At 41.3% G+C, this 24,267-nt stretch overlaps 1 protein-coding gene across 6 annotated transcripts in view; it reads left to right on the forward strand.

Annotated features, from left to right (window-relative positions):
• LOC149319213 (guanine nucleotide exchange factor DBS-like) overlaps positions 1 to 24,267 on the forward strand; it is a 173,667-nt gene that overhangs the window by 55,961 nt on the left and 93,439 nt on the right. The window contains exon 1 of one of the 6 annotated variants that reach the window (XM_089511292.1): positions 16,878 to 17,069. The exons of the other annotated variants lie outside the window; for them this stretch is intronic. Within the exon in view, the coding sequence (XP_089367418.1) occupies positions 16,895 to 17,069 (175 nt within the window). The 5' untranslated portion in view covers positions 16,878 to 16,894. Of the gene's footprint in view, positions 1 to 16,877; positions 17,070 to 24,267 lie in introns of those variants that run through there. 6 annotated transcript variants of the gene reach the window in all.

Consider the following 24,267-nt stretch of genomic DNA (forward strand, 5'->3'; position numbering starts at 1 on the left):
AAAAATTGCTGATTTTTAAATTTTTTTAAATATAAATGCATGTTTCTGAGGCTTCTATGGACAATTGCCCCCCAAAGGCCCCGGCAGCAATCGGCGGCAGGACCGGGCTGGGGCCGGTCCCAAGGCCTTGCCGGGCCGCATCTGGCCCGCGGGCCGCAGGTTGCCTACCCCTGGTTTAGAACATGCACAGAAAAGGTATTTCTATGCTGGCAAAGGAGATTTGTTTGTTTCCTTTTGATACCAAAATTTGCATTGGACCCATTTTGATGTGCCTTTAACCCCTTGTTGTGCTCTGTGTGTGATAACCATTAGCAAATGGGCTTGCTTTTGTAGGAAGACAGCACTTTAACCATTTTTGGGATGAAAGCACATATGTTCCTGTGTGAAAAAGGCCTTAGAGGAAGGAAATGGCAATGCCCCCTCTGAACAAATCTTGCCAAGAAAACCTTGTGATGGGTTCATCTTAGCATCATCAAAAGCCAGAAATTACTTGAAGGTACACAACAAAAACAATAACAAACATATACCTGCAGTTAAGATTTAACAAATCTTGCCAAGAAAAGCCTGTGATGGGTTCACCTTAGCATCACCAAAAGCCAGAAATTACTTGAAGGTACATAACAAAAACAACAACAAACATATATCTGAAGTTAAGATTTCAGTATTGCTAAAGTACTATATTTCTTGTGAATAGCTTATGTTTGGTTTCACTTGATTAGCAGCATCAGGTCATACTTGTTCTTTTTTATTATCTGACACAATGGTTCAGTTGACATAAATCCTTTGGAAAAATTGTCTTGACTTAAATTACACAAGTTATGAAAGTAGGGTTGTAAGGCATGAGGAAGTGTTAGAAACTGGACTGGGACCAATATTTCTCACAGAAATCCAAAAGAAAGAATGAAAGTGTAGTCCAAAAAATGCTGGGGATGAAACTGCACAAAGGTCAGGCTAAAGCATCTTGTCTGTAGAGTCAAATAGAAAGCCAAGCCCTTGGGTCCAATCCAGTGAAAGAGGACAAAGCAGGGGAGCTGCAATAATTGACCATCCTTGTGTTGGCCTCTCCCTATTTCCCTAGATAGGGAGACTGAGATCAAGCCATCTGCCTCTGCTTGATGTGACTCACCCAATAGATGCACAGCCAAGTTGTATAATTGAATTCCCTATTTCAGGGGTGTGGAAGCTTCAGCACAGTGGGTTTCCCCAGTTGGCCTGGGAACTTTCATTCCAGTTTGAGATAGAATCCCATCACATATTAGCTGTTTTCTCAACTGATTTAAATAATATACAACAGTAGAAACAGACTCAGGAAGGGCTACAGTTGGTTGCTGCTGTATACTTGTGCACCGGACCCAGTTATTCATTGAAAAGGCTGACACATTTATTATAGCACAAGCTTTTGTGGATTAAAGGCTACTCCATCATACACATGGAGTGTACAGGTATATGTACATGAAGGTAAGAGGAAGAAAAAATGTCACAAGAATGGTCAGAAGGCTGTGATACAAAGAAGTACAAATGGCAATATAAATGTGATGATTAACATTGCTTAAATCTGTATAAAACATAGTGATGATTTGCAAAGCAGCATGGATAAACATCTGGGCATTAATAATGAATGTCTGTAATCTCACTAAAACCTCATAATCTAGAGTCAGTGTCCCATATTGCCAGCTATATATAGTTGGTATGAGGAGATTTTTGCAAATATCTCAAATGATTCCATAAATGACAACAGCAAACCCAAACTGATAAGTAGTTTGCCTTTGGAGTTTTAGCTGTTTCAGAGAACTTCCAGGAATGTTGAAGCTGAGTCTACTCATGCACAAATTACAGCTTCCAAGACAGACAAACAAATATGATAACAAATTTGAATAAGCCAAAGAAAGAAAGATTACTTAATTGAGGAAAGAGATTCCTATAAATAAACATGTTACTGTTCCCAGTAACATTCTTTATGAAGCTCTTCTTGAAAAGCTGTCTTGAAAGCCTCTGAAAGCACATAGTTTAATAGCCAACAGTATTTTGTTTCTCCATTCATCAGGTCTCAAAGTACTGGAGATAATTAGCTTTTTGCTAGTTCCATGGGGGAGTGAACTGTGCTAAAAAGTCCCAGTCGTAGGAAATTGTTATGTCTGACATGGTAAACCAAGAACACTGGACAGCAATATGTATGTGCAAAAAGAGAGGGAATTGTTTCTAAACCCTATCTGTGGTTATCAGAACTTAAAAATAGAACTCAAATAGATTGGAAAACACTACTTCAAAGGGGAAAAACCCCACAGTATTTATCAGGCTTTCTGCATTTTCATTTTGAAGGGATCTTTATCCAAGCTGACAATAATGTGCTAAACAGATCATGTGCAGATGGTATGGGAAGAATTAAAAAAGCAATGGCATGAGTACATTTCACAGTAAAAAGTTAAGTACATAGTTGGTAGAAATTGGAAATCAGATTTTCTAGTAATATTTTTCTGCTTAATACCGCTAAAATAAAAATAAAATATAGTGAAGCATCACGAAGCATGTACAGTTTTCCCTCCATATCCACGGATTTTTTATCCACGGGTTCTACGATCCATGGCTTGACAATATTTTTGAAAGGACACTTGAATACTTTTGGTATCCACAGTGGGTCCCGGAACGAAACCCCAGTGGATCCCAAGGGTCCACTGTAGTAGGAAGTTACAGCTGTGCAGATCTTCAGTGTTTACTGAAAAGTATATTCTCATAGGTACTTGCTTACTTCACATTCCCAACACGTGAATAAAACTATCTCCAAATAAGGCTGTGCTCAGTGGTGTTTCTAGGGTTGGCACCACCCCCCATTGACCTCCTATACCATATCGAATCCTTAGTAATTTTTTTTGTATTAATGTTACTCATAAATCATAATTCCTCTATGTCACCAAGTATAATTGTACAGTGCAGCCTTGCCTTACGCGGGGATCCATTCTGCCCCCCCCCCCCCCGATAAGGCAAATACCGCGTAAACCTGAGCCCCATTCAATAGAACGGGGCTTGTGCTCACGGCGGCGTGACATGCGCGCACCTCGGGCACACACACCATTCCATGTATTTCAGCGTGGCTTCCGCGTAAAGTGGAAGCTGTGTATGGTGCACCCGCATATGGAGCGGGCGCGCTGTAATAGTTGTGACATAAACACCTTGAAAAATTAAAATTATACCTTTAAATTACAATATCATATGCACAGCCTGAATATATTTATATAAGCATAGTTTCATTTGATAAAATATGTTTTTAAAGAAAAGTTTTTTTAAAAATATTTTTTTAAAAAATTACAATTTTAAAAAAAGTTGAAATTTTACATTTTAATTTTTTAAAAATGAGTCCTCTCCTTCCTCTTGTCACTGAGCTCACCTTTCTTAGTATAATGTCAAGTAGCTTTAAATAAAACACACTAAAAGCCCAAATAATCTAAAGAGGAGAAATACAAATATGGACCACATAAAAAAACGTAAAGGGATTAAAAAAAATTACCTGCTTTAGTTCTCAGTATATTGACAGTATCTTGACCTCTTTCTTGTTCTATGTAAGCATTAGTCTGCTTGCATCTGTTTCATTTGGCTGTTGTCCTAAATATTTTAATTTTCATGTAATTAGATGGTTTTTATGCATATTGACATTATACACTTCTCATGAGACTGTACGTCTGCTTTTTTATATTTTGCCCTATTTTTGAAAGGATGGTAAGAACTGAAAAGAAAAATTTGCAAGGTGCCATTTTTATATTCAACCCAGAACAGCACTGGAAAATAATGGCCAAAAGTGGTCAAATTTGTATCTTTTTATGCCTTGAGCTGGAATATGGGTAGACAAGTTATGAAAATGTAGATCTTCTTTTTATAGCAGTATAATATGATTTAAATTTTTGTAGGGATTTAAGTTGAGGAGAATTTTATTATGAATATATGACTGATAATGAGGTGTCAGTTGTGTCATGGGAGATGTGAGATATCAGAAGATAAAATGAAAGGCAAATTGCTCTTTCTTTTTTGCATTGCCCAGCTCTTTGGATTTTGTGCACAGTTATTTATTATTTTCTGTATTAGGGGTGGAGGGGGAGGGAGAAGAAAGATGGTGACCCCATTACCCCACCCCACTTCTGGTTCTCATAGTTTACATATTAGTCAGACTCTTTAACTTTGGACCTTGGGGCTGTGGTTCCACAATGAAATCCTTGCAAGGGAAATCTTAGTGAGTGGAGCTTTTGCATTGAAATGAATGGGGGCTTTCTCCTATGTGAAGCGCAGGTGCAAGGGAGATATTGGGATCCGTAACAGCTGCAGTTGCACTGAGTTTCAGCAGCTGGGAGCTGATACAGGGTGAGAGTGATGGATGCCTAAGTCAGCTTCAGGAACTTTGGAATTCTTGTTAACTTGGTATAGGAATGTGGACTGACTCTATATACTCATGTACAAGTATAGAAATTTTAGTCAAAAATTGACCCCAAAAAACTGGGTTGACTTATCCATGGGCCACTGTAAGTACTGTACTTTAACTATTATATATAAAAAGTGCATTCCCTTTTCTTACCTGACAGGGGTGCTTTCTCTTCTCTTACCTGGCACTCTCTGAGTAAAGTGGAGAAAGTTGAGAGCTTAGTTCATCCTGGGAGTATCTAAAAGAAGCACTAACCCCTTCTACTGTCTGTGCTATGGCACCGCTTTTGACATTTTTTGAATGCTTGGGTGGGAAAATGGCAACAGTGGCAGGTTTTTGGTGCTTCCCCTCTAAAGGAGCATCAAGAGGAGTCAGGCTTCGCAAGATTTGAATATGATATGTGCGTATGATTTTCAGCTTTTCTAGGTTAAAATTAGGCAAATATTAAACACTATAATCACTGCTAAAATAGTCACAATTTTTTTAAAAAAATACTCTGCCTTTTAATCATTTCTGATGTGTGTGTGTTTTCTTACTTGTCTCCATGTCTCCCCCACATATTGCACAACCACCATTTACCATAATTCCCTCCTCATTGAGCCAGCCTTTAAGGTAACCACAAACAGTCTGCTGGAATTTTGTAAGTTCTTTGGCATTGTTTCCCTTTGCTTCATCCTTTACATCCTTTGTTACATGCCCCAACATTTTACCCTCGACTTATCCATGGGTCATATAAAAAACTAATTTTGATTCCCAACCCTGTCCTTCGGGTTAATTTATAGCTGAATTGTTGCTTAGATTAGTAGAGATGAGATCAATACAGCTCATTCGCTTCAGTATGGTAGGAGAGTAAACTCTATAAGGAGTCTACATCATGAATTAATAACTCCCTTATTTAAAGAACAAGGAACACTATTTTCATGATGTAAAGAGATTTTGTAGCACCTTTGAAACTAACTGAAAGAAAAAAGTTGGCAGCATGAGCTTACGTAGACTTCAGTTTACTTCCTCAGATACTGGTTCTGCAGACTAACATGGCTATATCTTTTAATTCTACTGATTTCGTGAGTTTGGCTTAATTTGGAATATTTAATCAAAATGTCCCCTCAGCTCAGTGAAACCCTATCTGATGTTTCACATTTCTCTAGGATCAAAGGGAACCTTGGGGGGAGGAAATATTGCTGTCCACATGTTGACTAGTGAAGACCTAGTTGCCACTGGATATCTTTCATCTCTCAGCAAGAAAAACACCTATAAATCTCTTTAATTCTCTTAATACCACCTTTACCAATCTGGTGACTTCAGTTGTATTGAGCTAGTCACAATGCAAATTATGGCTTAGTACACCTGGAAGGCTTCAACTCAAGCAAGTCTGTACAAATGAAAACATTCACTGCTGATCTTTATGTATTGTTTAAAACAAGGTAGTAATCTATCCTACCAGGCTGACATTAAACGGAGCAAGAAAGCAACTTGAAGTTTAGTAGCCCAATCCTTGTTATTGTTGTTTTCAGAAACAAGGTGCAAAAACAGCCTAAGGCAGTTTGCTGTCTGAAATGAAAAAGATGGTTCTCCCCTTCCACATACAGAATGGTTGTTGAATTTTACTATAATACAAATGACAGGATGGTGACCAAGATTGAATTCAGTGTTAGGGAAGCAAAAAAGCCCACTGATATAGTTCTGTGGGATGCAGTCAGATCAGAATGGACAAGTCAGCCAACCAGCTACTGCTGGAATCCACTAGCAATTTGTAAATGATGGAGGCATGCTCATGAACTAGATTGTTGCCCATCTGGCATGTTGTTCCATCTGACCTCTGCACCATGATAAGAATCACTTGTGCAAGAAATTCTGGGCTTCCCACTTGCACAAGTGTGGAAAATGTATAACCATTGATGCAATAAGAAGTTGCACAAGTGTTGTGCCAAGGCTGGATCCAAGTGTTCTTCAAAAGAGTTGAGGGAAACAAGCTAACTTCGGGGAGTGGCAGAAGACTGATTATAGCCGACCTGTTCTCCAGCAGCTGTCTCCTAAATTCCTCTAGTCCCCAATATTTCACTCCATTTCCCCAGTAATCCCTTTGTTCAAGGCCCTCAGTAAGGTCACTTAAAAGTGGGATAAGTCTTTTCCTCATGTTGGTTTGAGAAAGAGCAGGGAGAAGACTTGGGACAAACATGTAAATCACACCTCCCGCCTAGGCTACCGAGAACTGGTACAGCTCTAGATGTAGTTGTGACCTAGTTGTGAAACACCTAAAATTCAGGTTTCTGATCACATGGAAAACATTTATCCCTTCGCCTAAAATCTCAGCCTTTTTGAAGCTGCAGCAAAATTTTTCAGAAATGACATAATCTGTCAGGCATTACTGCTACAAATAAAAGTTGGCGCTTTTCCCAATATGCTTGTGTCATGGCAGTATTTGGATTAGCAAAGTGACCAACTAGTACTAGTTCATTTAATTCATTTAAAGGAGGGTTGGGAATCTCCAAATGTTGTTGGACTGCAGCATTTCCCAACAGCCCTAGACAGCAGTGAGGAATGGTTTAAGTTGCAATCCAGTGACATGTGAGGAAGAGTATGATTCCTACTCCTTATTCAAAATGCAACCCATCTCCTTTTTTAATTCTTCTGTGCACAAGAAAAGAGGAGAAATGGTGTTTTGCTCATAAGTCTGTGCTCTTGAGACAGAGCACATCACCATGAAATGTGAGATTTTATTAAATACAGGTAATCCCTGTAGCCCTTGACCTTGAGGTAGTCAACTGTGGTCGAAAGTCATTTTGGCTTCCTCTTAGAAGAATACTAAGTTGGTTGGACAACATGAATAAGAAACCCATTCCTTTTATCTCTGCAGACACAATGTCTAGGTCTCACATAATCAGAACTCTTGTCTATTTTTAAACACCTTTCTCGCCAAAAGCTTTTTGTTTCTCTTTGCTTGCTTTCCTCTGAGCAAATGGTTCATGTATCCTTGTGCTTGTTTGTAGGTGGATTCTCTGTTTAACTAATCAAGTTAAAACAAATGCAAATGTAAGAACTGTTTATTTTTCTGAAATTGTCTGTGAAGAAACTTGTCAAGAAAACTCTGTGATAGAGTCACCTTAGGGTCTCTAAGTTGGAAACGACTTCAACACAACACACACACACAGTGGACATGTTGTTGAATATTCTCATTTTGAAAATTCTTTGAACTATAGAGTGGACATACTTGCTCTACAAGTTTCCTAGACTGATGCTTGCATTTGTGATTAACTGTGTGGTTCATCTAGTATTTAAAGTTTGTGTTGTTTCCTGTACTTTGTTTTGTTTTGTTTTTCTTTTGAGACTGTGTGGGGGGGGAGAGAATGTGCCTTCCTTTTGTTGATCTGAGAAGCTTTGCTAAATTTGCAAAACTGGGGTGGACAGACCTTTCATTCTACAGAGTGCAAGAAACTAAAAAGATCCATCCATCACATATGTTTATTTATTATGTATGTACAGTATTTGTTTGCTTAAAAACAAAAAGTTTACAGAAACAAACAAGAAGGCTTTCACCTGGAGAATCTACTGCTTGTCCACAGATGGAGGTGCAGGAAATGCCTGGTCTACCAATGTCTCAATGATTCACCTTCCCAAGCATGGGCCCTTTCACACTTTTAGCACTATGATTCCCCCCTTAGCCATGGCTGCAAATTATGGAATCCTAGGATTTCCAAACTGGTGAGGCACTCCTCTTCTCAGCCTGACAATTCTGAATGTTCCTCCCTAAACCGCAAATCCCAGGATTCCACACATTGTTGCAATGGCAGTTAAAGTGGAATCATGGTGGTATGGCCTGGTGGGAGGAACATTCCTACATGGATGTTGAAGAGGAAGGCCTTGCTTAGGTGTGCACCGAGGGGGTGGGGAATAGGTATATAGGCTGTATGGATGTCCTCTTGGCCATTCTTCTCAGAGGTGGCTTTCCCCATCCTCTCTCTCTCTCTTTCTAGCATTAGCCTATAGGATTACTTTACCCAGTATATAAAAGTTATATTTTTCTTCATTCTTTGCTACAAAATTGGGGTTCAGCATTGGCCGTGGGGAAGATGACTCTGGCATGGCCATCTCCCCAGCTTTGGACATCTGTTTACAGGATCTTGGGAAGGGAAGCAATTGGGGGCATGGTCATCTCTTTCTCAGGGATCATCCCTGCCTCACTCTCAGATGGCATGGGGAAACACCTCACTTTGCTTAAAGTCTGGGCCTTTTTGAAGCTGCTGCTAAAATTATTCAGAAAAAAACAGGAACCGTCAGACATTACTGTTACAAATAAAAGATGGTGCATCTTTCAATACACTTGTGCCGTAGTGATGCTTGTGTAGTTCAATCATTTAAAAGAGGATTGGGAATCATGTGGCTATCCAAATGTTGTTGGACTGCAATTCCCAGCAGTCCTAGCCAGCAGTGAGGAATTCTATAAGGTAACTAGGAGATAGTGGCTGACACCCATATTGGTCTCATTTCTGCCATTCCACAGGTTCCCCAGGACTAGGAGGCAGGCTAGGTTTGGGGTTCATCTGCTGGCAGACATAATGACATTTGGTTCCATTGCCCAAATGGTGTCAAAGCTATAACAGCTGTAACCAATAGAGTTGTGGCCATTTCATTTCCACAGAGGTGTTTATATATTGTGTTCTGAGGGCTCATGCCCTCCCCCCATCCTTGACATAATTCTGGTAACATAGTCACATAACTTAAAGCAAATAACAGAGGCCCCGTAAAATAAGATATCTGTCACCTAATCATTGAATCGTAGAGTTGGAAGAGACCACAAGGGCCATCCAGTCCAACCCTGTGCCATGCAGGAACTCTCAATAAAAGCATACCCGACAGATGGCCATTCAGCCTCTGTTTAAAGACTTCCAAGGAAAGAGACTCCACCACTCTCCGAGGGAGTTTGTTCCACTGTCGAACAGCCCTTACTGTCAAGAAGTTCCTCCTAATGTTGAGGTGGAATCTCTTTCCTATAGCTTGCATCTATAATCTACTGAACCCAAAAAGGTGTTTTAAAAACTAACTTATACCCCATTCTGAAATCAAGCAAAAATAGTAGACTTCCACAATTTGCAAAGGGAAATTATACCATTGGCCTATGTGCCAAATAAATCATGGAAATGATGCCAAATAAATGATGTAATGATGCAAAATAACAACAACTTTATTACAGCCATTTGGCCAGCACAGTGATGTAAAATGAATGCTTGCTTGTTTGAGCCAGCATGGTGTAGTGGTTTGAATGCTGGACTATAGTTCTGAAGGCAAGTATTTGATTCCCAGATCAGCCATGAAACCCACTCGGTGACCTTGGGCAAGTCACACTCTCTCAGCCTTAGGGGGAAGGCAAGAGCAAACCTTCTCTGAACAAATCTTGCCAAGAAAACACCATGACAAGTTCATTTTGGGATTGTCATAACTTGCAGTGGAGGGGGGGGGGGGAGAACAAATTGAAGGCACACAACAACAACTATACACCTGTAACTGATGTATTAATGCTGTCTTGTACACATTTTGTTCTCATAGGATGTAAGAAGCAAAATGCTGATCTGAAGTTTACTTTGTATTCCTGAAGCCATATCAGGATGACAGAGCCATAAGGGTTCTTATGATGAAAAACTGGAATAGAGTTTACTGATATGAAATGATGAAATGAAATAAAAAAATGGAATATAGGATACTCTGAAGAGAAAGTGAACGTTTCTTCACAGAAGATCCTTTGTTCCTCAATTAAAGTGGCAAATGTTCTGGAAATTGTAGAGTCACAAAGAGAGTGTGCAACTATATTTGAGGAAAATCTTTAGCAAGTCTTTGAAACACTCAATCTTCCAGCTGATAAGAATAGGCACACTTTTTCTGTTTTATTTCAGGGTTTTTTTTTTACTAATGTTATACTTCTTTGTTTTTCTTTTATGTGCAGGTAACTTCTTAAAAATAGCTCCTTAAAAAAAAAAGAGCTGTGGTGGTGAACCTATGCCACACATGCTGGAAGTGGCATTTCAGGGCGTTTTGCCAGGCACGGACCCCAGGGGAAGGAGAAACAGGCACGCATGTGCCTGTTCCTCCTCCTCCCTGCCATTTTCGTGCCTCCCACTTTCTCTCTGAGACAGCGGGAAACCAGAAAATGGTGCTGGAGAGAAAGAACCAGAGGCGTGTGCATCTGGCTCCCCCCCACCTTCTCCCGGCCTTCAGCTGCCTATGGGGAAAGGGTGGGGGGAGGAGGAGCGACTGGCGCATACTAGTTGCTCCTCCCCAGAGACCTTTTCCAGCCTCCAACTGTCTCCAGAAAGACAGATGGGGGCAGAGAAAGGCCCATGGGGAGGAGCAATGGCCGCATGCCAGCTCCTGGATCTCCCCATGGGCCCTTCTTCCCTCAGAGCTCCGTCCCGAGAGAGAGCTCTGGGGAAAGAAATGCTCAGGAATGGCTGCATGCCAGTTCCTGGGCTCTCTCAGGGGCCCTTCATCACCCCGAACTCTCTCCTGAAAGGACCTGCTAAGGTCCAGGAAGAAGAGGGGCGGTCGTGTGCCGGCTCCCCCTCCAGGGGCCTTTGCTGGTCCTGTGGTGTCTCCCAAGGATGCTCAGGGGCTGGCAAATTTTGGGGGGCAATGGCCAGTGGCTCCCGCTTCTGGCTGCTGTGCTCCAAAACCCGATTGCTGAACTCTGAGTGTCCCAAACAGACCCTCAGAAGCCAGCAAACTATGGGGTGTCCCAAAGGGACACTCAGGGGCTGACAAATGCCAGGGGAGGAGCCAGAGGCTCCCTGCCCTCCTCACAGCTGGAGGGCAGGAAAAGGGGCAGAAACTCTGCCCCCTGGAGGGTGGAAATCCCACCCCCTAAAGGGCAGAAGTACCACCCCCCAGAGGCCAGAAGCCCCACCCCTGGAACTGTGCATCCTGACATGGTAGTGGTTGGCATAGTCCAGAATTTCAGTGTTTTCAAACAGTATTTTAAGCCCAGGATGGTTTGTGGCATGTTCTGCTACTGCTGATTTTTCTGGCTGGCCCGGTCTGCAGTGTCTTTCATGTTCCTTGATTCTTGTTTGCACACTGCGTTTGGTGGTCCCTATGTAGACTATTCTGCAGCTGCATGGTATGCAGTAAATTCCTGCAGCTGTGAGAGGGTCTCTCTGGTCCTTGGCTGAGCGAAGCATTTTCTGGATTTTCTTCGTCAGTTTGTAAACCATTTGCAGGTTGTGCTTCCTCACCACTTTCCCTATTCTGTCTATGACTCCTTTGATGGATGGTAAAAATACCATCCTTTGGGGTGGCTGCTTGTCTTCACTCCTCTGGGTTTTCCTGGGCCTGATAGCCCTTCTGATGTCATCCAGAAAAATCAGCAGTAGCAGAACATGCCACTAACCATCCTGGGCATAAAATACTGTTTGAAAACACTGAAATTCTGGACCATGCCAACCACTACCATGTCAGGATGCACAGGAAAGCCATTGAAATCCACAAACACCTGGACAGTTTCAACAGAAAAGAGGAAACCCGTAAAGTAAATAAGGTTTGGCTACCAGTCCTGAAAGATAGCAAGATAAAGACTCAACAAATGCAAATGAGAAATCTCCCAGCAGACAAGCAGTCACTAATCCTCTTTTGCAGACCCTCCCACCCTGAGGCCTGCCATAAGCAACAAAACAATATACATGCAAATCACCCCCTCCTTTCCAGGTCACACAATATATATACCCAAGTCCTTTCCAGGCAAACATTCTCTGAAGATGCCAGCCACAGTTGCTGGCGAAACATCAGGAAGAAACTCTTCTAGAACATGGCCGCCCGAAAAACCCACAAAAACTATAAAATGCATATAGGTCTGTGCAAAATTAACTGGGCAGACTATCTGCAGTGCGTCTGTAATTAAAATCTCTTGAATTTTAAGCAAGCGGCATTATGTTTTATTTACATTATCCTTAGCTCTAGATTTTTTTTTCTTGTTAACTGACCTCAAGTCAACATCAGCTTATGGTGACCCTATGAATGAGAGACCTCCACTTCACCCTACCATCAAGGACCCTGCTCACTACAATATATCAACTCAGATTTATTATCTGTAGTGAGGAAATTCTACTGATGGATCTTGACAGTTTTAATGGTGACAGAAATGCAAACAGTAAGAGGGTATTTTAATGGAACTGACATCTTTTGAAAAGGTTAAAAAGGTTTATTTACATCATAGTTGGATCCTTCAAAATTCACATTGCTCTAAGTCCCTGAACATTTCCTCTCTTGTGTTCACAAGGGAGGATAAGATCAGGTGTCATTTAGTACTCCCAATTATATTTTAAGGTGCTATCTTTTAAGGTGATAATTAGTTTGCTAGTGATTGTTAAGTAGAAGCTGAAAAAGGAAACCTGTGTGGTTATGAGTTGTTGTTGTTTTTAACAGCAGGGATCATGCCTTCAATTTCCCCCCTCCTCTGGTGTTGTCACATTTTCCATTTCCTTCTTTTTATGAACAGGCAGAGCCATTACTGTAATAACTTTTTTTGCACCCAGAAATTCTGATTGCATTAAATAAAATACAATCACAGTTACATTATTATTAAAGTTTAATGTCTTGTTCTTAAGCATGTTGACTTCTTGTGGAAACAGAGAAGGTGTGTGTGATCATAAGATTTCATTATTTATGTTAATATATGCTCTTGATTGATCCCTTCTGATCCCCACCTACCTTGTGGAAGTGTAACAGACCTGCCAGACATTTTGTAGACCCTTGTTTGTATTTGTGTGGACTATTCTAGGCTGGATGGGTTTGAATATGTGTACTTAAAGATGCGTGGCTGGGACAGTATAGGATTCTGTTGGTGTACTGCCCAGCCCACTGCCCATCAGTCTCCCTTCCTGAGCTGGCTGAGTTGGTCTCAACAGTGGTGTTGGAGTCTAATTAGTTAGGTTAACAGACTTCAACAGCCATATGAAGACCTCTTTGTCAGGAGCAACTCAGGGCATCATGTCCTCCATGACAACCATAGGTCTGTCCCAAGTAATACCTGGTGTCACCTATGTTTCAGGACACACTCTAGATCTAGTTTTATGTGCAGAGTGAGATGATGGTGATTTGGATGTGGAGAAACTTAATATAGTTCCATAGTCATGAACAGATCACTATTCATTGTAGCTCCTCTGCAGGGATGGGGCAGAATTAAGATTATCCAACCCAAGAGACTAATGGATCCAGATTGAATCCTGATGGCTTATGGTAAGTTTTCTGGCGCCTTGGCAGATGGATTTTGTCAAAGTCTTGGCTGATCTCTGTCCAGGGTGGTGGACATGATTGCTCCTAAGTGTTCTCTCATGGAATGGAGCTAAGCAAGCATCCTGGTTCCCTAGGAAGCTGGCTGTATTGAAATCAGTGGGACAGACACTAGAGCAATGGTGGGGGAGGATTTGGAGTGTATCCTACCATTCATGGACTAGAGTTTATTGAAAAGCCTATGCCTTGGAATTAGTGGTAGTGAAGAAATCTTTCTTTCTTTCCACACAGTGTTATGCAGCAGAGCTGTCTCAAGTGAGCAGGTGTCTTTTACATTCTGCCCCAGAAGTGCATTATGTAAATCACTCAGCAACTACTGTGAAGAGTTTGCATAGTGTTTTGTGGATAAAATCCATTACATCTGCTCTGACTTGGATGCTATTGTTGATACAGATCCAATGGATGTAATTTTGGTAAGCTTGTCTTATGATATTGGATAAAGTTCATCATGTGCAGACTGAGGCTCCTTGGACAGATGAGAGCCACCACATGCATACACAACTCATGACCTTGCTGTCTGTTGAAAGCAGCCCAAAGAAGTACTGGCAGATTGGGTAAAGGGAGTGGTGAAAGCCTTGGTACAGCCAGGCAGGTTTCCATCTTGTCTAAAAGAGGCTGCAGTGAGACCGTTGTTGAAAAAATCCTCCCTGGCGCCCACTACTGAAGAACTATTGGCTAGTTTCTAATATCCCATTTTTGGTCAAGATATTGGAGTATGTGTTGGCCTCCCAGCTCCAGAGATCCCAGGATGAAATGGATTATCTTGGATCCATTTCAGTCTGACTTTAAACCTGGCTATGAAATTGCTTTGGTCACCTTGGTGGATGACCTACACATGGAACTAATTAGTGGGAGTGTGTCCCTGTTGGTTCTGCTGAACTTGTCAGTAGCTTTTGATACTATGGTATCCTTCTGGGTTATTTCCTTGTGATGGGGCTTGGGGTGCCAGTTTTACAGTGGTTCTGGTCTTTTTGGGAGGGGCGGACTCAGAAGGTAGTGCTGACTTTTAGAAAAAACTCTTTGTTGTCTTATTGGGGAACTAGCTTGGCAGAGGAGTAGGGTGATAGTTCAGTAAGTGGTTATCAAAATTCTTTTAATGGAGAGGAGTGCATCTCGAAGTTTTCCAAGGCATATTTAATAATGATAATATAATGTGTTTTTAAAACTTCTATTAATTTCATTTGCAACAATGTAACACTGGCAGAAGCTTATGGTCTAAGCAGGGGAAGGATGCCTCATCTTGCCATCTGGGGTGAGGTACCATTTTCCTTGACAATGAGCTGTCCCTGCACAACACAAGTTTGTAATTTTTTAATGAGATGTAGAAGAAACAAAATTATTCTTTACCATAAGTGTCAAGAATATAGAAGAAACAAAATGTGTGTAGAAGAAACAAATATAGTATCGTTGGTCTAAAACACACTGCAGAAATAATCCAGTGTGAGACTGCTTTAACTGCCCTGGCTAAGGAATCCTGGAAATTGTAGCTTATTGTGGCCACAGAGATTGCTGACACAGAAGGCTAAATGTCTCACAAAACTACCGTTTCCAGAATTCTCTATCATTGATCCAGGGCAGTTAAAGTGGTCTCAAACTGGGTTATTTCTGTAGTGTGTTTTGGACCATTGTTGTAAGCCAATTCAATATGTGTTTCCATTAAAATATTATTCTGGTTGGCATAGATCTGTTAGGTGGGGATGATGGAGGTTGTTGCCCAGCACATCTGAAGGGCAACAAATTGAGGAAGGTTGAATGAGGTGTCATGTCGACAAAGAAGTGCCTTCGATTCTTCAAACCTCTGTGTGATAGCTGGGAATTACTTCATATATTTTCTTGTATTTTGTTATCATTTCTGTATAAAAAAGGGTTTGAAAGATAGAAGCAGGCAGAAAAGTGTGGGAAATGTTTGTCATACAGATTTCTCATGTAGGAAAAACGTCAGTACCAAATCCAGCATGGTGCCAGACATGTATGTAGTTCAGTGAAAAGATCACACAGCACCATAGTTAGAAGTACAACTGTTCTGTTGTGGGAAAATACCAGTTATCTGCGTGCTCACAGTTAAATGTCTTTCATAGAAAGGGGTTACTGCCAAGAAAGGAACGTAATCAGTTTCCTCTCTTCCTTCTGTATTGAATAAGATGAGGAGAACAGACATTGCAGGACTTCCTGGTGTGGTTTAAGATAGCAATGGTCTCTATCCCCTCCCTTCCTTCCCACTTCAATCGGTGTTGAGATTGAATTTTCCTGGGAGGCTTCTCTTCAGATATTTTTGTTTTGAATGCTTTGAGGAAAAGGCCACTTTGACTTTAAACTGCTCAGCTGCAGCATGTGTTCTTTTCTTCAGTGGGACTGAAGCAGCAATTAAAGCAAATCTGTTGCAGGAAGGGGTGCATAATTTCTTATCACATCTCTTTACAGCATCATATAGGCACTGATATTTTCCTCTGCCTTGTTGAAATCAGTAGAACAGTGCTGAATCCAAGAAGGAGTGTGGTGAAGCGGACAGACAGATGCAGAACTTGAAAGTATAATATGAATTTCAGAGATACATTGCTGCCTGACTGACTGCTGATGTAAGAATATACAAAGGGGATCTCTATGTGTTCTTCTACCGTGAAAGCTGAAGATGTTGCTTGGCAATTGCAGAATACTTCTGTGCATTTAGAAGGAGATTGCAAATCCACAGAATGATGAAACTGGTTTGGGAATGAAAGAAAACTCTCTTAACATTTTGACTAAATGTCTGAAAAAGAAATGATCGATAAAACTGGATCCATCTTCCTCAGTGAAAGCAAGTAACAATAAGGGTTCTGGTGGGCAACTAAAAACAAATCTGGATCCAGTGTCTGAATGCAAGTTTAGCTGTTCAGCCACTTCTGTATAGTGTGCCTTGTCTCTCTTTATAGACTTCTGGCTTAAATTAGCAGCTACTGAAGAAGAGAGTCAGTGAGTGTGTTCTATTATTCAAAATGTTAATTGCATTGTTTTGAATGTTGGCAATCACTGTGGACACAAGTTATCTTTGTCTGATATTTTTGAATGCACTCAGTGCAAGATGTGAGATGCCAATAATTAAACTGCATCTCCCTGTGTTATAAACACTAGGAATTATTATTATAAACCATTTAATACTGGAGTGCCCTGAACACTAAGACACCAAGAAGAAGATTGACTGGTGTTTTATCTTATGAAGTATTAAAAATTAATGTAATGATAAAAACAATGTCACAACGTGGATATTCAAGAGAAGGACAAGAACATCCTTACCGAATTCTACGCAGAGTCAGCCATGCAGTTCACAATTTTTCCTCAACAGTGCAGCGGTCTCTTACAAAGAGACATGGACGAAATTACCCACGCCACACCTGGTCTGGTGAGAACTGTTGTAAGTTGATTTCAGAATAAGGAATCTTTATTAACTAAACTTTATACTAATGTATGACTTCCATATCCATTCTTGTATGCAACAAACAATGGACTTAATACTACTTTATTTGTATTTCTTTTTCTTAAAAAAACTGTTTTAAAATGTTTTATTTCATTGAAAACAGAGCCACCTTATTTAATGATTTAATTGTCCTTTTATGGTACTGTGGATGGAAAATCAGAATCATAAGTTCCGATTTTGAACATAGCAATTATCTCTTCAAATGTGTTTATAGATATATAAATATCTATATTGCAACTGTTGAGTCAGGCTTTGCCATTTTTCAAAATCCTGGAGAACATTAAGGAAGAGGGAACAGGACTTAAATTCATTTTGTGACAGCTTTTAATGGAGTATGTAATCCAGTATTTTGTATTTAGGATACTCCATTTATGTTTACAAATTTCTTGTGAAATTCACAGTGGGGGAAAAATCTGAATTTGTACCTGTATGTATAATTTGTTCTTTTCCTCCAACCTTTCAAAAATGTTGGGCATCTTATATATCCTGTAATAAAATAGCTGTTTAGCTAAATGCATGTGGAGATACAACCTGACTTAACTTTAATGTTTAATTGTCTTAATAGCTTATATTAGTATAGACAAAACCACAAGGAGTATTAAAGCCAGGATGTATTCTGAAGGTCAGAGATGTGAATAAGTACTTTACATCCAGTTGTGAGTTGCAGTTTTATATAAAAGAAGCCTTGGTGTTTCCAGGTGATCTGCAGACTGAATTTATAGAAGTAGTGTCTGGCAAATTCTGTTCAAAAGGCAATTTTCTTTGGTGATCTTTTGCTGGTCAAACAGCAGAATATCATAGAATCAGCAGGGGATGATGTCCTCTCCCCATTGCAGTTCCCCCTGCCATGTGTCAAAAACTAGTTCTGGAGGACTTAGGAAACTTTCTGGAGCCAATTTTGGGGTAACACAAACCTGGTAGGGAGGAGGCAGTGAAAGAAAGTTCTGTTATCCTGATGCTTGACTGCTAGCACATTGGACTTCTCCCAAAATATTTGGCCTCTACTGAGTGTCCACAAACAAAACAAACAAAACATATGTCATTTATATACTGCTTCATACCACCTAAGTAGTATCTAAGCAGTTTACAACTGTAAGCTAATTTACCCCAACAATCTGGGTACTCATTTTAGTGACCTCAGAAGGATGCAAACCTGAGTCACGCTTGAGTCCTTTTGCTGGTCTTGAACTCGCAACCTTGTGGTTTTGAGTGAGAGGCTGCAGTACAGGCATTTAACCACTGCGCCACCAGGCATGGAAAAACACCTGATAATCCTGGTTTAGTTTTTTAGGCTGACAAAAGTATGACGGGATACAGACCGCCCCTTTGGGCCACGTATTGGGGCCAGGGCAGCCACAGCGGCAGCCCAAAGGCCCCAACACAGCGCTTTTTGGGACCAGGGAGAAGCAGCAAAATGCTCCTTCTCCCTGGTCCCGAAAAGGGGTGTCCTTGGGGCTTCATTCCCCAGGACACCCCCGGGAGCTGCATGCAGCCAGAGGAGAAAGCTGCCATTTATAATTTAATTTGGTTTTATTATTGACTTTTCAATATGCTTGTAATTATCAATTTGTAAGCTACCTTGAGTTCCAATTTGGTGGAAAGTGGGATATGAATACAGTTGCTAATAGTTTTTAGTTAATACTTAGCTATATCTCACCTTTTTGGCAGCCCTTGACAGTGGTTACCAAATTTAAGATAGGTACAAATAAATCTACCTATCGTTGAAATATATAAAAATTAAAATAGAATTAAATTATAAATAGAATAATCCAAGTTGACACCACTTTAACTGCCATGGCTTAATGCTATGAAATTATGGGAATTGTATTTTCATGAGACTTTTAGCCTTCTTTGCCATAACAAACTACAATTTCCATAATTCCACAGCTTTGAGCCATAGCAGTTAAAATGGTGTCAGACTGGATTATTTCTGTAGTGCTTATGCAGCCAAAGAAGCTGTCTCCTGTGATCCCACCTGATGAGAAGGTGATGGGATGGAAATAAGCGCCTCTACAGAAGATCTCAAGGCATAGCCAGGCTCATATAGGGAGATAACGGTCCTTCAGATAATCTGGAGGTGAACCAAATAGGAATCTATCAGTCACAACCAGGACTTTGAATTCTGTCTGGAAACAAGACTGGCAGCCAGTGGACCTATTATAAGAAGGGAGTCATATGCTCCTTATAGCTAGCCCTGGCCAGTAATCTGGCTGCAGCTCTTTGGACCAGCTGAAGTTTCTGAACACTTTTCAGAGGTAGTCTACATGTGTTCTAATAATTGAAATGGATGTAACTAAGGCATTTGCAATCACTGATCCTATGTCTCTAGAAAGGGGCACATCTGGCACACAAGCCTTAATTGTGCATATAAAGTCCTGGCTATCAAAGAAACCTGAGCTTTCAGCAAGAGGGTTGAATCTAAGAATACATCTAAGTAGTGATCCTGTGTCTGTAGTGTACCCTAGCACATTTCCGATTCTGCTTTTCAGCTGATTAGGAGGAACACTTCTGTCTTGTTTGGTTGAATTTTAAATTTTTTCACCCTCATCTAGTCCGTTACCAATGCCAGATACTAGTTTAGAGCTGAAACAACTTCCTTGCATTGAGGCAGAAAGTACTCATAGAGTTGAGTATCATCTACATACTGATGGCACCAGACCTCATAACTCCAGACTACCTCTTCCCACAGTTTCATGTTTAAGTTAAATAGCATAAGAGATAGAACAGATTCCCAAAAGACCCCACAAGCTAACAGCCAAAGGTCCCAATAGGATTCTCCCAACAATACCTTCTGTGTTCACCTCTCCAGGAAGGAATCCAAGTCATGCTCCAGAAGAATACCATGTTTTATTATATTGAAACCCACCAAGCAGTTTACCACTCCCTCTGCCTGGTTGCAGTACAGGTCGTCAACCAAGGCAACCAAAGCTGTTTCTGTCTCATGCAGATTGTCTCAATCCAGATTGAAATAGATCTAGATGAACCATTTCATCCAGGGACTTAAGGAGCTGGGAGGCCATTACGTGCTTTGATATCTTGCTCAGAAATTGAATGGTGAAAATTAGCCAATAGTCATCCAATATACTGGGATCCAGAGAGGGCTTTTTCAACCATGGTCTTGTAACTGTGCCATTTATTCCTGATGCAACTCTGCCTTGTTTTAGCAAGGCACTGACTACTCCCTCTGCCCACCCATCCAGGAAGGGCAAGAGTTTAACATGCATGTGCTGGTTTTCTCCAAAAATCTTGCCTACGTCCTACAAATTTAAATTACAAATGAATTTAGACAACAGACAGTGAAAATTATAGTCAGCTTTTCACTGTACCAGAATGAGGCCCTAGATACTGATTGCTACGCTACTACTTTTAATATGCTTCTCAAAAATAACTGTGTTATCTTGCTCAAGAATGACTTGAATGATCCTCAAGCTCGAGAGACTAACAGATGGTCCTTTTACCTCAGTGTGGGCTGAACCTCAGTTCAACAGTGACAATCCAGATTTACAGGGGGGTGCTAGGCTTCATTTCAATAACCTTCTTTTGTTGCTTTGAAGATAATGACTTTATTTCACTTACTTCTTACAAACACAGATAATTAAAATTAGAGTATATTTTAAAGCTGAATCTTGCCATGATTAGAAAACAGGCATATTGAAAGAATAAAATATCCACTTGTTAAGTTTGGTTAGGGTGGCAGAGAGCATAATACAACAGATCAACTAATGTATGAGTTAACATAGTGTGACTAAAGTCATATTGCTTAGCTGTATTTATTGTGGGTTTTGTGCACAACTCAGCTGTTGATCCAAGGTGATGATATTGGAAAGTGAATCAGATGAGCTTCTCTACTCTTTTCAATATATCTGTGTAACTTTCTAAAGTTGCATTTACTGTAATGGATTAAAGATGGTGGCATGAACATATCCACAGAGGTCTCTCAGGAGTAGGCCTACACACTGTTTTCATAATATTCTTGGTTATTTGTTGGTTCATGAGTATGCATACTCATTTTTGAAGGTTATTCTCGCAAACCGAGAGCCAGTTTCATGGTTTCATGGTTTGATTGCTGGGTTAGGACTCTGAAAGTTGGAGGTTAAAATCCCTGCTTGGCCATGGAAATCCATTAGGTGGCTTTTGGCAAATCACACTTTCTTAACCTCAGAGGAAGATTGTGAACAAATCTTTCCAAGAAAACTCTGTGATGGGTTCACTTTAGGATCATCATAAACTGGAAACAACTTGAAGGCATACAACAAGATTCTCATAATCAGTAATGTGGTGGGCACATGAAAATTTCCTTGGGAGACCATTAAAAGCATTGTTTCTAATAATAATAATAATAATAGGATTTATTTATATACCGCCCAGTCACTAGGAATCCGAGCGGTTTACAACAGAGGGGATAATAGACAGTTCCCTGCCCTCAGGCTTACAATCTAAAAGACACAACACAAAAGGAGAATTCTACCATATATAATTGTGTATAAATTGACCTCATTTATAAGTTGAGGGCAGGTTTTGGGCCAAAGTAATGAATTTACTATGGATAAGCCAAGGGTAAAACTTGGGAGCATGAAGTAAAAGATGTAAAGGACAAAGCAAAGGAAAATGATGCCAAAGACCTTACAAAATTCTTTGTGCTTACCCTAAGACTGGATGGATGAAGAGGGAACTACAGTAAATGATGACTGTGCAATGTCTTGGGGAGGTGCCAGGGTATGTACGAGGCTAAGAAAAAGTGCACATGTCTACTGGCTCAGTGCTCCTTTGAGGGGAAGCACCAAAACACCTCTGCCACTGCTGTTTTCCTGCCCAGACATTCAAAGTGGCCAGAGAGAAGATGCAGCGTTGGTGTTTCTTTTAGGTTCTCACAAGACAGACTAAGCTCTTGATTTTCACCCCTCAGAGAAGTGGATGGTTCTTCATATATATATATGCCTTGATAACAGTACCCATTGATAAATCAAGAAAGTTTTTTTGGGTTGATTTATGGAGTAAAATCTCTTGACTTATACACAAATATATACAGTATATTAAGGAAAGAATAGAAATTAAGTACTTATATCTGTTGAGCAAAGGCAGATTAAGGTGTTTAGAGCTCTGGAACAATTAAAAAAATACCCTCCCTTTGGACAGGCATGTAAACTCGACTGTTAGGAGTGCCAGATTTGAAGTGTGGCAGATCAGATTTGGCAATGCTGCCAAGCCAAGAAGAGCCATCCCTGGGGCCAAAGTCATTCTCTTTCAGTGATTCAGAGCATCCCCCTCCCCCCAAACACACTGGTGTCCAAAAGCCAATGACCCCATTGTGCCACCTAACTCTCCACTAACTCTGCATCTGGCAAATGGAGTTCAGGTGGGCAGTAAATGCTATACTGCTAACCCTTGTAGAGGTTGTGGGAAGATATATGTACAGCTCTCAGGAGCATTTCTCTCTTAACCTCATCACAGTGTAAGAAACATGCGCTTGGGTGCGGAAGTAGCATGTCCTCTAACTACTGAGGACACTGGAGCATTGCTCCAGTCATGCACCATTGATAATGCAGCCTTGCTCTTAAGGAAGCATTGAAATTCTAGAGAGGAAAAGAAAGCCTAGCCACTTTACCTTTTGTGACAAGGCTGTTTTGGCCTACAGCTCCCTGAATCACAACAGCAACATATCCATTGGCCATACTGATAGGAAGAGCATGGGAGTCGTGGTCTAAAAAGGTGACTTGGGTTCTGCTTTTTGGCATGTCCTTTTAGCTATTCTCTTAGAAAGTTGTGGCAGATCATGAATTTTAATAAGTGGATTTTTGAAGGTTTTGGGAGAGGACATGAGTTGCCTAAAACTAGAAATGACCAGGGAGTGGAGCTTTGGATTTTATTAGCCTCCCCCCCCCATACACACAATAACTCTTTTATTCAAAATTGGAGTGCTGTTGAAAGTACTCTAAATCCCCTGTGTCTTCATGACAGTCACAAGTCTTCCAATGGTGTAAATTATTGCTCAGTCATCACTTAACAAAATATGAACATACCCCAAGGATTCAGCTGGTAAGAGTTTTAAAACAGGATCCCCCAACCTGGCACACTCCAGGTGTCTTGGACTACAAAAAGCCCATCATCCCTAGTCTTCATGTCAATGGTGTTTATCACACTGAGGTTTTTGGGGATTTTGGGGGCTCAGAATTCACTTTCAAGCTCACTTTGATTTCACTTCGAATTGGTCTGGTGTGGAAGATCACTCCGATGTCGCCCCCCTTGGCCCCTTGCGTCCTGCTCCTTCATCCCTCTCCTCCTCCTTCATACCATCTCATCCTCTCTGCCACTCTGCGACCTATCCCATCATCCCCTGGCTGCTCCTTCAGTCCGATCCTGGCCCCAGTGACCCCCTGTGACCTATCCCATCATCCCCTGACTGCTCCTGCACCCGAATCCTGGCCCCAGTGACCCCTGAGACCTATCCAATTACCCTGGCTGTTCCTTCAGTCCGATCCTGGCCCCAGTGACCCCCTGTGACCTATTCCATCATCCCCTGACTGCTCCTGCATCTGAATCCTGACCCCAGTGACCCCCTGCAACCTATCCCATCATCCCTTGCCTGCTCCTGCATCCGAATCCTGGCCCCAGTGACCCCTGTGACCTATCCCACCATCCCCTGCCTGCTCCTGCATCCAAACCCTGGCTTCAGTGACCCCCTGAGACCTATCCCATCATCCCCTGACTGCTCCTGCATCCGAATCCTGGCTCCAGCGACCCCCGTGACCTATCCCATCATCCCTTGGCTGCTCCTTCAGTCCAATCCTGGCTCCAGTCCCATCATCCCCTGCCTGCTCCTGCATCCAAATCCTGGCCCCACTGAGCCCCTGTGACCTATCCCATCATCCCCTGACTGCTCCTTCAGTCTGATGAAGGATGACAGCTAAGGAGGGGGCAGGGAAGGAGGACAACGTCCAGACCCCCACTGAGCATGGGCAAGGGTCCCAATTGGAATTGTTGAATCCACATGGTATGCACCAGTGTGGTAATACAATTTGCACTCACTCCCCTTTGCATGAATCCGCATCACATGACTTGCCTTGGATTCGATTCTCCCTCAATTCGGAAGGGCAACCAGGTATGATAAAACATTCACGTTACGACGTGAATTTGC

This window comes from Sceloporus occidentalis, unplaced genomic scaffold (assembly GCF_023333645.1).
Source record: "Sceloporus occidentalis isolate IW3139 unplaced genomic scaffold, rSceOcc1.0.p SCAF_2, whole genome shotgun sequence".
Taxonomy (NCBI): Eukaryota; Metazoa; Chordata; class Lepidosauria; order Squamata; family Phrynosomatidae; genus Sceloporus; species Sceloporus occidentalis.